Source organism: Asterias rubens, chromosome 1 (genome assembly GCF_902459465.1).
Source record: "Asterias rubens chromosome 1, eAstRub1.3, whole genome shotgun sequence".
NCBI lineage: Eukaryota > Metazoa > Echinodermata > Asteroidea > Forcipulatida > Asteriidae > Asterias > Asterias rubens.
Window position 1 is genome coordinate 22,768,300 of NC_047062.1, and position 15,036 is coordinate 22,783,335.

Sequence of the window (15,036 nt, forward strand, 5' to 3'; positions counted from 1 at the left end):
TGTAGGTATAGTCCTAAGGCATCGCAGCAGATCAACTGAGGAGGGACTTGGTGGTTAGAACAAGCCGCCTTGATGCCCTATCAAGTATACCACTTTAATAAATGGAACCTTGACAAGCTCTGTTCTACTTAGTTGAAGTTTACTGGCCTGTAGGTATAGTCCTAAGGCATCGTAGCAGATCAACTGAGGAGGGACTTGGTGGTTAGAACAAGCCGCCTTGATGCCCTATCAGATATACCACTTTAATAAAACAAACCTTGACGAGCTCTGTACTATGAATAACAACAGTACATGTATGAAAACCATGTCTAAAACAATAAACTACTTAATTATAGTTTACTGGCCTGTAGGTATAGTCCTAAGGCATCGTAGCAGATCAACTGAGGAGGGACTTGGTGGTTAGAACAAGCCGCCTTGATGCCCTATCAAGTATACCACTTAAAAAAATGGAACCTTGACAAGGTCTGCACTAACAACAGTACAGGTTTGACAACCTTGCTAAAACAATAAACTACTTAGTTATACACCAATCTGGGCGCGCATGTGTTGAGCACCGCGCGCCATTTGCTGTGGTGTCTTCAGTGCCTAGATTATGCACGAAGACACCGCAGATGTTAATTTATTTTTATTAACAGAGGGCGCTACCATTTTTTAATTTTTTTTTTTGCGGATTGGTCTTTAGTTTACTGGCCAGTAGGTATAGTCCTAAAGCATCGGGCAAGACCAACTGAGGACGGACTGAGATGAAGAATATTTGAGGTTAGAACAAGCTGCAGCACTTGCCACCACAGTGGTAGACTGCAGGACTTGCCACCACAAGGTTGTGGGTTTGAATCCTCAAACTACCGTAACCACTGACTTCAAAATGACTAGAATAAGTTACTGAAATGCAATTTCTTGATTTGTGCAATTCATAATCATAGACGTTAAACCAATGTTTGTACGAGAGAGATTGGCTGTTGCCAGCTTGGTGTCAAGTTCCCTTGTGGGAGTTTGCCCAAGTTCCCTTGATGGGAAGATCATCTAAACAAAAAAACAATAACACAGGACAGGTTGTTGGCTTTACAGTGTCCTGGGATCATCTTTTCTTTCACTCGTCTTAGAATTGCTTGATGAACCACGGGAAGAAGAGGGAGAACTGGAGACCACAGAAGATACCAAGCACTAAGAAGAAGACCATCATTGATGCAGCCTTGCCTGCCCACTCTGGAGGTACTCTCCTACAGAGAAGAAAAACAAACCAATCATTTAGTACCGTCAAACCATACTTAGCTTGTTAATATTTTCCAGCGGGTTGGCCAGAAATCTGAAATCATTCAATTGCAAAGGAACAATCATTTTATAAAGCTGTGAAGCATACAGCCGTCGATTTCGCCAAACTCTTCCTAACTTAGGATTAATCATAGGACTAACGAAGAGTTCAGAAAAAGGTCTTCTTGCTCAGCAGAAATGTGTTACCAGCCAAAATATCGTGAAATGTATGGCTAGTTCCCAACTAATATTTCTGCTGAATAACTAATTAAAATTGGTCCCTGCTGTGCATAAAGCAGACATCAGCAAAAAGTGTGCCCCACCTATGAGGTACCACATGAATAGTTTTTACCAATTATTTCTTGATGATGTGAAAAAAACCCGGACCCACTGAATTCTGCGCTTACAATCACCATTCTCCGCTTACACAACAAGCAACCTTGTAACCGTAGAAAGCCTAGTAACATTGAGTACGCACAGGCACAAGCAAAACTTCCCTGCTAACTTGTGACATACGCTTGCTGTGTAAGCGCATAATTCCCTGCTTTCATGAGCGCTGATTCTTTGCTTTTGGTAAGCAGAACCATGAAATTGGGCCCCGGTGTGTCGTAAAAAATTCTCTGCAGAAATCATTAAGCCAGACTTACTGTGGTCCTTCCATCATGATGGCCGTCTTGAAATACCCGTTGGTGAGGGACAATATAATCATCAAGCCGATGTAGACGTAGTCGTTGAAGTACACAGGGATCGTCCGTGAGTCCGGTCTGTAGTTACAGAATATGAACAGAACGAAGAACAAAAGGCGACCAACGGCCACGATCCATGACTTATTTGGGAACGGCTGCGAGAAAAGACGGGAACAGAAAATGACATGTAAACATCCTTGCAGTCTTGTGACCCGTGGTATACAAAACTTCTTTCAAGTTAAATACACTAAGCCTGAGATAGGAATCATGCAACTGGCATCCCCCCTTCCCCCAGGAATAAAAGAGACTTTTTAACATACTACGCCTGAGATCAGAATGAGGGAACTGACTCTTGCTTTGTTTCAAGGAGGAAAAGAGACTTAAATACTGAGCCTAAGTCTAACTTAGTCTCAGTCTAGAATGACAGAACTGAACCCCCCTCCCACCAGTAGAAAGAGACTTTAATATTAAAATACAGCACACATCACAAAGTTGGCATCAAATGTCAATAGCACACATAGTCTGAACAGATAATTAAACAGTAACGAACATAATATCCTTATTTTGCATTTGACAATAAGTAAAGCACAACACAAAGTAAATGCAGTAATACAGTCAGCTGTTTAGAGAGAAAGAAATTATGTATAAACTCCATTGTCACTGCTGATGGACTAATAAGAGTTAATACAATAGAACAATGCATTATAATCAGTACAGGCCTTCACTAAATTTACAATTTGTAGCAACAGAAAATTGGCAGTGTTTCGTTATACAGAATAATACAGTAAGAATAGAAAAACAGCAGATCATCATTCAATATCAATATTCAATAACCACACATACATGTACACACATTAAAAATAAGATTCAATGTGTTAAGCCTGTGGGGGGTAATGAGTTAAGTTCAAATAAGTACATAATCATGTATTTAAGCAACAAAACCACAATTGTTAAAACGCAATAAAAAACACAATTCATTGCATTAGTTACAATTAAAAGACTTTGAAATTGTGATGATTAAGTCTTCAACCTGAAAATAAAATGGGAAAGAGGCAAACACGCGAAGTTAATTAATATTTGAATCCTACAGGAAATACTTATTTATAGTATGTGTATTTTTGGTGTTTTATGCAAGGGCATAAAAGCACCTTACTATTGTGGTTGAGTTTTTGAGATAATGCCCATAATCAAAACCGCGTGCAATGTACAGGAGTATACAATTTGATTCAAATTTTGGGCCATACAAACTAATGTTTTTTTAAAAACTTTGTCCTAACCACATGTCTTTGAAGTGAAATGTTTTGCTGTACTGTCGAAAGCTGGTGTGGGCTTCTAACCAATGGTATTTATTGCCATTAATTTTAAGGCTGATTAAAAAATGTATACCTTAAGCAAGGGGTCTATTACATGAAACCGGAAGTAATAGAAAACCTACGGGTCCGTTTATTTTGCATTGGGTATCTTGTGGCTACTTGAACATTCCAAAATACTGATACCCAGACGGCACCATGTATTGATTTCACTACAGTTACATGTAGATCACAATCTTGCAAGCATAAGTAGCTGTCCATGATGCAATCTTTGTCTAGTACTCACCCATTTGATCCAAGCAGGCACCATACTCCCGACAAAGTCCGCCATGTTGAAGATGAAAAAGCAGGTCAGGGGAGTGAAGTACATTTCTAAAAAAAAAAAAGAGTGAGACACAAAATTTGACATCATGTTTAGGAGACAATCTGAGAGCGTAGATGGGCAACATTTAATGGACAGTGTGAACTTCATTCATTCATTCAGTCGATGCGGAGCATCGGATGATGGCCCTCCAAACACGTTGGTCCTCCATTGCTGTACGTAGCTCTTCCCGACGCAGTCCAGAGTCCCGGCACAAGGTGTCCACATAGGTGGTTTGTGGTCTACCTCGGGAACAGTGACCTTGAGTAGGGGCCCAAAGCACAAGCTTGCTCGCTGCCAGCTCATCATGTCTGAGACAGTGACCTGCTAGTCTCAGCCTTCTTGCCCTAATCTTGGTGCTAACTCTCGGCAGCCCACCGTAGAGCTCCAGGTTTGTGACATGCCTCTCCCAATGAATCTGTTTAACAGAGCGAAGCATTCTCGTATAGCAGCCGTCCAGTCTCTTTTCTAGACGACTGGCTAGTGTCCAGGACTCACATCCATAAAGCAGTACTGATTCCACAGTGGCAGTAAAGAACTTCACCTTCAGGGACTGGGACATCTGACTTGACCATATGTTCTTCATGGAGTTAAGTGCCTTCCAGGCAAGAGCGATACGACACTTCACATCTTTCTCGGTGTCATTAACCCACGAGCCCAAGTATTTGAAATCTGCTACCCGGTTCAGCTCGGAACTGACGGTTGTCTTTAAGGGGGTGGTAGTGTTGCTATTAAATATCATGTACTTTGTCTTCCTGGTGTTGAGAAATAGCCCCACTCTGGCACATTCGGTCTCTGTTCTTTGCAGAATCAGTTGAGCCTGCTCAATCTCATCAGATATCAGAACGATGTCATCTGCGAAATCAAGGTCTGTGATCGTGACTGGAGCCACTCGTCTGCTCCTCCTCCTGTCAATGGTGAAGCCAAGCTCCTCCTCTCGCCCATCAATTGCCCGTCTGAGTGCATAGTCTAGCACCACAATGAAGAGATATGGTGCCAGAGTATCACCCTGTAACACCCCTGCTGATATTGGGAACTCGTCTGTTTCTCCATCTGGTGATATTACCTTAGCTCTGGTGTTGTTGTAACTATCGCTGATTGCATCCACAAGCTTAGCCGGGATACCATATGCCCTCAGGATATTAATCATCTTGCCACGATGCACTAAATCAAAAGCCTTCTTAAAATCAATGAAGGTCATCACGGCTGGTAGGTTGTTGGATTTTACCCCTTCGATTATCCTCCTTAGGGCAAGGATCTGTGCTACTGTTGATCTTTTCTGCCTGAAACCATTCTGGTTGATTCTTAGATGTGGATCCAGGGCGGGTCTTATCCTGTTCAGAATCATCCTGTTGAACGTCTTTGCGACAACCGAGCTGAGACTAATTCCCCTGTAGTTGTCCACACTGCTAAAGGCTCCTGATTTATGTATTGGAATGATGTTGAGCAGGGACCATTGCTGTGGTTTCTCTCTCCTGTTTAATGCTGCATTACAAAGCTGCAAAATGATCTCATCAAGGTCGCAGAGTTTTATTACCTCAGCTGGTATCCCATCCGGTCCACCGCTTTTGCCAAGTCTTATAGAAAGCTTCGCCCTCCTATACTCGTTCATGGTGAAAGAGGCATCATCAATAGGTAGGCTTTCAAACACTGAAGAGATCTCATGTTCTTCATCCAGCACTTGTGGAGGGTTTCCCAGGAGCTGGCTAAAGTGATTGTACCAGGTATGCACCCTGCCTGCTGGCGATGCTCCCTCCACTTGACCTGCATTAATCGCTCGTCTGCCTGACACTTCGTTGATTATGGCCCAGGCCTCACTGTACTGCTGTTCTTTGCTAGCAGCCTCTACTTGTAAAATCTTGCTAAAAATGTCGTCCTCCTTTAACTTCTTATATGTGTTGAACAGCTTTTCTTTAGCTCTCTGTATAGCCTCCCCACTGCCTTCAGTAGTTGCATCTACATGTGTCTTGTATGCATCCTCAACCTCTTGCCTGGCTTCTTCTACCTTGGGGTGATCATAGAATTGGACCTTCTTTTTCTTCCGCTTGACTGGTACACAGGATTCAGCTGCACCCCTATTTGCCTCAATGAACCTTGCATATCTCTCTGTTGGGCATTCATCCGGAAGAAGTTGGAATCTGTTTTTTTACCTCTACAGTATATTGCTCCTGAAGAGCCGTGTTGTTTGCAAGGGCATACCAGTCATACTTGATCTGCATCCTTTGATGCCTCCTAGGGGCTCTCAAACTCAGACGGAACTTTGCAGTGACAATTCTATGGTCTGATCCTACACTGGAGAATGTGCTATAGGCCTCAGTATTCATGACACTGTTCCTCCACTTCTTCCTGGCAAGGATAAAGTCAATCTGGTACTTGTTGTGATTGGGACTCAGGTATGTCCAGTATTTCCCCTCAGATTTCCGAAACATAGTGTTACTGGCAATAAGCTGCTTTTCCTGCATGAACTCTATCAGCAGCTCACCATTCCTGTTGGTCAGATCATGAAAAGAGTGTTGAAACTCGTCGCTGCCAAGTCTTGCATTGAGGTCTCCAAGAATCATCAAAAAGTTATTAACGACAGAGTAAACTTAACGACAGAGTAAACCTTTTGTTTTTGTTTTTAACAATTGTAGATGAATACAATCAAACTTACATGTAAAAATTACATTTCAAAAGGCGGATGCGTTCTTGAGACATCTCCGAGTGAACATGTTCACACAGGAAGAATAATTCGTGATAGGAATACACAATCCGATAGACAGTAACACTTCTCAGATTGGTAGGATTTGAAACTTTGCATGGTGGAAATAAGATATAGAAGAGTTTGCGGTAACACCATGTAATGACTATCTCTAAAAGAGTTGGGGTGGTTCTGAGTTAAACCAACGGTTCTTTTCAGACCACCCCAACTCATATAGAGATAGTCATTACATGGTGTTACCACAAACTCTTCTATAACTTCTCAGATTCAAAACTTGGAGTTAAAAACTTGTATATATTTTTTACAAAACCACATTACTTTGAAGTGAAATGTTTCCCAAAATGTTTCCCACTCACAAAAGCTGCTGCAGACTTCCAACCAAATGTTTTTATTGCCAAAAGTGATTACCAAGCGTCAAGTTTGGAAATGTTTTCACCAAAGCTACTTACTGATGAAACTTGAGTGTGGTTGCTCCATAGTGGATTGCACTCCAATGGAGAATGCTGGAAATATGGACAACGTGACGAAGAACAGCAGCCACACACTAAACGCATCCAGCTTGATCTGTAGGAATACATCAACAGAACTGATCATTATATCAAAGCAAATGGGGGTATTCAAAGGGGATCATCAAGGGGTCTAATATTTTTAAAGGAACACGTTGCCTTGGATCGGACGAGTTGATCTATATAAAGCGTTTTTACCTTTTTTTTTATAAAATGCATATGGTTGGAAAGATGTTTTAAAAGTAGAAATAAGAACACAATGATCCACACAAGTTTGCCTTGAAATTGCATGGTTTTCCTTTTACTGTGCGAACTAACACGGTCGGCCATTTATGGGAGCCAAAAATTTGACTCCCATAAATGGCAGACCGTGTTAGTCGACGAGGTAAAAGGAAAACCGGGCAATTTCGAGGCATGTTTGTGTGGATCATTGTATTCTACTTTTACATCATCTTTCTACCCATAGGCATTTAAAAAAAAAACAGTAACAAACGCTTTTCAAAGACCAACTCGACCGATCCAAGGCAACGTGTTCCTTTAAGGGCGAACAAACCATGGGTGAGGCTGTATGGAAATGAAAAACATGAAAGTTTGATAACATTCTGTTGGTCTGAAAAAGGCATTCTCTAGACAATTCCGATTTTATATTTAATACCAGGTAACCATAGTGACACCAAGCGTACTTGGCACAAGGCATACCATAGACAAGGTGTCTCTGTGGCAAATGGTTCGATACATGTTTTTAAAAGTAGAATGTAATGATCCACACAAATAGGCCTTAGAAATTGCATGAACTTACCCGCCAGTTTGTTGAGTCAAATTGTTGACTCCACAATATAGCTGACCGTGTTAGTTCGCAAAGTAAAAGGAAAAATGTCATTTTCGATATTTGTGAGGTTCATTATATTATACTTGTAAATCATCTTTTTTTAGCATGTTTGCATTTCATACCAAACGGTTTCAAACGCTTTTTATAGACCAACTCGCCCAATCCAAGGTATCTTGCACCCTTTAAAACATAAGCTGGTTATATCTTACCCTCTTGAAGATGAGGATGAGGGGCGGGGAAGTTGTGTCTAATGCCTCCTTCTCTTTGTCAGTCAGTACATTCACGGTGGTGTTGTGGTGCCACTTAACAAAGGGCTGTTGATGATTAGAAAATGAAGCGTACAACGGATAAAACAAACTGATGATTGTTAATTGAGAGGGCACATCATGAGTTACAAGGTAAGTTTAAGAAGATGTATTGGGCACCAGGTGTTTTGTTGTACACAGCAGTGGAAACAACCAAGAGTGGGAACCATCAAGGTAATGCACCCAACGGGGTACGTCACTAATGCCCCACTTGGTCATGCATCTTTGTAGCACATCGTGTAACTGTTTCTCAAATAAACTTTACAATTTACCAGGGCAATAACAAACACAATTGTCTGTGTCCTTTCTGCCCCACCTCTCTATCTCTTTCTCTCTCTCTTTTTATGTATTTTCACTTGCCTGATTCTGTTACACAACATATACCTCTTAAAGGAACACGCTGCCTTGGATCGATCGAGTTGGTCTTTCAAAAGCGTTTGCAACCGTTTGTTATAAAATGCATATGAGTAGAAAGATGTTGTAAAAGTAGAATACAATGATCTACACAAACATGCCTCGTAATTGCACGTTATTCGACTAACACAGTCCGCCATTTATGGGAGTAAAATTTTTGACTCCCATAAGTTGCCGACTGTGTTAGTTCGCAAAGTAAAAGGAAAACCACGCAATTTCGAGGCAAATTTGTGTGGACCATTGTATTCTAACTTTTAAGATCTTTCTAACCATATGCATTTTATAACAAACGGTTACAAACGCTTTTTATAGAACAACTCGTCCGATCCAAGGCAACGTGTTCCTTTAATGTGTGTTTTGTTGTCATTTAACTTTCGAAAAAAAGAGTTTCCTAGGGTCGAAAATCAAAACTTTTTTTTGTAAATAAATTTGTTAAATGGTTATAAAATAAACAGGTGACAGGTCTGCTGCGACTCAATTAGAACATCAGCTGCAATGTTGGAATAACTTACCGATCTGTAGGCAATGACGAGGCATATGACCGCCAAGAACAAGACAAATACTGCACAGAGGAAGTATGCAATGGCTGCTGTCTGCAGAGAGTCAGTGGCTGTTGTAAACAATCACAATTAACAGGTTAATTAATTGGTCTTGTTAAATAATACATCAGCGATTGCAAACAAGACAATGTCGGGCAGTCTGTAAAATTGGGTACAGAAACAATGGTGCAAAGCAAAACATTTTAAATGCACATTATATGGGATTTGAGGCATTGTATGGTGAGGTTTCAATGTTTGGTTACCGTTAACACAATTCTACTGGCTAGGTAGATTATGTTCGAATTCCGAAAATCTCCTTTGCAGTGGTAGAGCAGTCTCTCGAACTCCGGAAAAATCTACTCTGCGGTAGTAGAATACAAAGCAAGACAAGTTCTCTGAGGAACATAATCTACCCAGCAAGTAGTACACATTGTGTAACCGCAAACCAAATTGAACAAAATACACATTATTATCAAAATCATCATTGATAGTTTTAAAAAGAACAATCAGATGACAATACAAAGCAAGCAATTTAAAACAGGGAAAATATTAAAGCCCAATATACTGTATAACAAGGCAATAGAATAATATTTTATTCACAGTAATGACAAATCACAAGCAATATACATGGAAACAGGACAACGAAGGTCAAAATCAATGTCTATAATTTCTACACAGACCCTGAAAAACAAAAGAACACATAATTTAAAGTATTACAAAAATTGAAAGCATTGGATTATTATACACATTTGTTATAAGCAATTGCAAAGCAAAGAGAGACACAATTGAAAGAACTGCAATAATTGAAAGCATTGGGAAATTATACACATTTGTCAAGCAAAGACACAATTTAAGGCATTAAAAGAATTGAAAGCAATGGAATATTATACACATTTGTTATAAGCAATTGCAAAGCAAAGAGAGACACAATTGAAAGAACTGCAAGTATTGAAAGCATTGGAAAAATATACACATTTGTCAAGCAAAGACACAATTTATAGCATTAAAAGAATTGAAAGCATTGGAATATTATACACATTTGTTATAAGGAATTGTAAAGCAAAGAGAGACACAATTGAAAGAACTGCAAGAATTGATAGCATTGGAATATTATACACATTTGTCAAGCAAAGACACAATTGAAAGTACTGCAAGAATTGAAAGCAATGGAATATTATACACATTTGTTATAAGCAATTGCAAAGCAAAGAGAGACACAATTGAAAGAACTGCAAGTATTGAAAGCATTGGAAAAATATACACATTTGTCAAGCAAAGACACAATTTAAAGCATTAAAAGAATTGAAAGCAATGGAATATTATACACATTTGTTATAAGCAATTGCAAAGCAAAGAGAGACACAATTGAAAGAACTGCAAGTATTGAAAGCATTGGAAAAATATACACATTTGTCAAGCAAAGACACAATTTATAGCATTAAAAGAATTGAAAGCATTGGAATATTATACACATTTGTTATAAGGAATTGTAAAGCAAAGAGAGACACAATTGAAAGAACTGCAAAAATTGATAGCATTGGAATATTATACACATTTTGTCAAGCAAAGACACAATTGAAAGTACTGCAAGAATTGAAAGCAATGGAATATTATACACATTTTTATAAGGAGTTTGAAAATTAATACAGAAGAGAAGACACAATAAAGCGAAAATATCAATAGCATTAAAGTGCACAATGGATGGATGGGAATTTGACAGCACTAAATAAGCCATTTTGAGATATGGCAGACACAATGCTTCGACACTATACGGTTTGGGTAAATTTGTCTGTACACACCCAAACCAAACAGTGTACTACTCTAATGTCCGCCATACCTCAAGAAAGCAAATAGAGTCTTACAAGAATTTGAACATTTGGATTAAATATGTTTTTGTTTCCCTCACATAGAAACTTAAGCGCAACGTTTAGATTCCTAAAAAGGTTCCAGAACATTGGATGAGCAAACGACTTGCACAGTCTATTATGTGTGTATAGAGTGTTAAGCCCGGTTCATTCTTCCTGTGAATGGAATGATACGTATGTTGACGTCAAAGGGTTGTTTTCGCAGCAAATGTTTTGCAGGAGTTAAACACAAGTCAACTGACGCGATTTATTCGTTGTGGATTTGTGACATCAAAATGCCTATATCCAATTCGCACTCGCAGTAAGTATGAACCAGTATTTAATGGTCCAGAAATTAATGGGCTATGTTGCATTAGACATAAAATGCCGAAGTGTACTTACTTGCCAGAGTGATAATGCCAACAACTGACACAAAGGTTCCACCCAGACCCTGCCAAACAAAAGAACAAAACATCAATACGTCATTGCGGTACCCGCTGCCAAAACATATAGGATTCAAACTGCCTCTATCTACCAGGCAATCTCGGTGGTCTAGTTGGTAAGACACTGCTCTAGAATTGCAAAGGTCGTGGGTTCAAATCCCAGCCGAGTAGTATGCCTGTGATGTTTTTTTCACAGGACTCGGAAAAGTACCGCATATACAGTGCAAGCACACATCAGTGTATTGGTAAAAACAAAAATTAATAAACATCAATAACTAAATTTCATCATCCCATGGCGGAATAAGATCTAATGCTCAAGACAAAAACCACCGGTTAAAGGTTTTGCTATGATTTTTTCAAAAACCAATTCGAACTTTAAAAGAGAGAAGTCTCCCTTTATATGGGATATATACATGTATATCTAAACTCAGAAGATTTTTTTATTACTATTTTGCCCTCGTGCAATTGAGAGAATATTTTCAATCAAATATTTCAACTATATAAAAAATACTCTTACCATTGCACACACACACACAATTTATTTATTACAAACATTATTCATTAATTTATACATGTAAAAGAATAACAAATTACTATTCCAGACTGCCATCTGCATGTTTAGACATAGTCTAATCATTCCTTCCCTTATGAACACATTTTCCAATAGACCTTTATCATGCAGCCTCCATTGGTCATGTTCCTTGTATCGAATAACAATAATGAATGCTGATAATCATTTTGCAAATAGGAACCTGACTATTTTGTTCTTCCAGCCTCGGTTTGGTAACATTGATATCAATGGGAGAAAGTTAAGATGGCTGCAACATGATAAAGGTCTATATACAGAATCCTTACAAAAGTGGGATAAAACAATTCAAACTTCTTTAACCTTGGTACTCTTTCAGAGTCATAATGGTCTGTTTATTCAAAAGGGGAATTTGTATGTGGTAAAAGGTCTTTTGGACCAAGTCTACACTTGTACTCAAGCTATAGACCGATCCAGGCGCGCAAGTGCTGGGCGCCGCCATGCGCTGCGCGCCACTGCTGGGGTGTCTTTGTGCCTAGTTTTGTGCACAAAGACACGAGAAAAAAAACGTTTTCATTTTCACTTTTTATGAGAATTGAATGTCTTCCTCGACAATCTATGAAATTTCCTTGATATGGCTGCTTGACATAACAACATTCTACATTCTTGATAAATGTTTTAAATTAAGCAGAAAGTAAAATACTGAAATTCGGACAAAATACCTTGCATTTTAGCGACTATTATGCAGTTTCCGCATCTTTGATCCCCTACTCGCCTAAGACAAGCACCTTTTTTAAGATTATTCGGCTTATATTTTGTTGCAAATATTTGTGGTCTGTGATCTACATTAGTATATCATGATGTCCTGGAAAGGAAATTGTGTAAGTCGTTCAGGAAAACATTTACGGTAATTTCCATAAAGAGTGAAAAGAAACATTATTTCCTCATGTCTTTGTGCACAAAACTAGGCACATGTACACCCCAGCAATGGTGCGAGGTGCTAAACACTTGTGCGCGCGGTGTGCGTCGGATCGGTCTATAAAACTACTCCTGCATATTTTTACCTGTCCAACAATGTAACTCTGGAGGTAGCTATCCGGCAGTTCAGCTGCGAATGCAAAGAGGCCAGATTGATAGATGGCAGCGGCTCCTATGAACAAATCAAAACAAGATAAGATACAAATTAAGCCAATGCAAGGAATCACTGTATGCGGCCATTAGGGCTCAATAAAACGATGTTGCTTACCATGCCATTCTGCGCTTAGTGCAAACAGAACAACATGATTCATGGGGCGACATGAGTGCTAAATTTGGTGGTAAGCAGGGTTGCAATGTGATACAGGTCTATTGAACCAAGTCTACACTATCACTGAAGTAATATTACTCATATTAACCTGTCCAGGGGCAGGTTTCACAAAGAGTTAAGACGAGTCTTATCTCGAGTTAGTTACTAGTTACTCCTTCTAACTTAGGACTATCCTTAAGTTTTGTATAGCTCCTAGGACCAGTCCTAAATTAGGACTATCTTTGAGAAATAGATCTCAAAGCCCAATTTCATAAAGCTGTTATAAATGCAAAACACAGGTGCTTAGCAAATTTTGCTTTTTAGCAAAACTGAGTAGTGAACCAGTCAAAAACAATGAACACCACACTGCATTTAAGCTGTAACCTATTTCTGCTGTGCAAGAATTTGTTGTGCTTAGCATCTGTAAAATGATCTGCTTTGTAAAGAAGAGGACAGATAAATGTTGCTTAGCAGAGAAAACTAGTTACCAGCTATCAAACCACATTGCATGTTACTAGTTTCTGCATATACTTTGAAAATAAATATTTTTCAATTAGTATTTTTTTCTACCCACCATAGGATCTACAATTTTCACACTTGATATCAAGCTGCCGAAATACAACTCATTAAATGCGCAATTTACAGAAATGCACTTTACTACCATGGCTGTGAGTTGTTGATTTTTAAAGCAAAGAATTTTAATATGTCAGACTTTAGTCAAAAAAATCATAGCCGTGATGGCTTTATTGATCCAGTTATTTGGCATGTGTTACATTTTCCTCTTGTACCAGCTGGTGTACATGTTTGCGAATCAGGACACTTTCCAAGCATCAAGTTTGACTATGGCTACAGCTTCAAATATTTAAAACGCACTGGTTAAAAATGGCTGCTGCAGCCACATCTTGCACCAGGAAAACAGCCATGAAGCCTTATTGTGAAGAAATGAACCACACATGATCCATGCCCAAGATATTTGCAACACTTCATGCTACATAAAAGCACAGAGCAAAAGTCGAGTTGACTCACAGTCCTTGAATGGCTGTGGTGCCCTGTGCTTTTGCTGTGGTGCCCTTTGTACGGTTCCAATACAAATGTACATTTTCCTCATAGAAGTGCCCCTTAACAAAGGGAAATTTCTATGCCCCTTCAAGAGTGAAGTTCAAGGCTTGGACTCGAAACACTCAGCTCCCCCACCACTCCCCCCACCCCCACATGAAATTGCAGAAGGAGACGCTACCATCAGGCATCTTGATAAATTAGCCAAAAAGCATTTATATTGCTTTTCTGTCAACAGTTGAACAGATTCTCTATTACTCACTTTGTGAGATTTGTCATGCGGCATGTACATGATGGTTTTACAGCAAGAAAATCACATGTAATGGTGCAAATATTCTTGCACGCATCATACCGTACAATAATGCACAGTAATTCAACAGAAACAAAACAGAATATCCCATTTGAGGCAGTGATCTGCACTAATGCTTTAAAAGGTTAATACGTCAACTTGAATCCCTCTGTAAATTAGCCTTTATTGCAATACATGTACACGATCCAGTGTAGATGCGTTGAAGGAATACAACGTACAGATATTGGTTATTTAAGTGGCCTATTAGCCTCTCCGTGTATGTATTTGAATGGCAGAAGCCGGAAAGCACGTTCCAGAAAACGCATGTTTAACATTTCTAGAAAACAGACAAAGAGAACAGCTAGATTGTATATATATATATAGATGCCTGATAGACAATGGTATTTTATTTGCCTTTTATGGTCAAATCAACCAGTTTGGGGTTTGAACTATGGGACAATAGGAAGTGATATCAGTTAACTTGACAATACCACCAGACAAACAAGTTCCAGAACATTCACAGAACCAGAGTTGGTTTCATTTCTTTGTTCTGGCTGTAAAGTTAAAGACTCTCAGAAAAGCAAACTTAATCACTGTACTAGACAAGAAACAAATGAAGAGAAGACAGTGAAGAAAGTTTAAAACATTTTTAGATGAGAAGGACAACCCCAGAGATTTATTCCAGTGAAAA

General features: G+C 39.1%; 1 protein-coding gene across 1 annotated transcript in view; it reads right to left on the reverse strand.

Annotated features, from left to right (window-relative positions):
* Positions 1 to 973: 973 nt before the first annotated feature.
* Positions 974 to 15,036, reverse strand: part of LOC117299519 (equilibrative nucleoside transporter 3-like) — a 33,800-nt gene continuing 19,737 nt past the window's right edge. Inside the window, exons 7-14 of the mRNA XM_033783068.1 lie at positions 12,780 to 12,865; positions 11,149 to 11,197; positions 8,876 to 8,973; positions 7,854 to 7,958; positions 6,759 to 6,873; positions 3,534 to 3,619; positions 1,899 to 2,092; positions 974 to 1,220 (exon numbers count right to left, since the gene is read on the reverse strand). Coding sequence (XP_033638959.1) covers positions 1,100 to 1,220; positions 1,899 to 2,092; positions 3,534 to 3,619; positions 6,759 to 6,873; positions 7,854 to 7,958; positions 8,876 to 8,973; positions 11,149 to 11,197; positions 12,780 to 12,865 — 854 coding nt within the window. The 3' untranslated portion in view covers positions 974 to 1,099. The remainder of the gene's footprint in view (positions 1,221 to 1,898; positions 2,093 to 3,533; positions 3,620 to 6,758; positions 6,874 to 7,853; positions 7,959 to 8,875; positions 8,974 to 11,148; positions 11,198 to 12,779; positions 12,866 to 15,036) is intronic.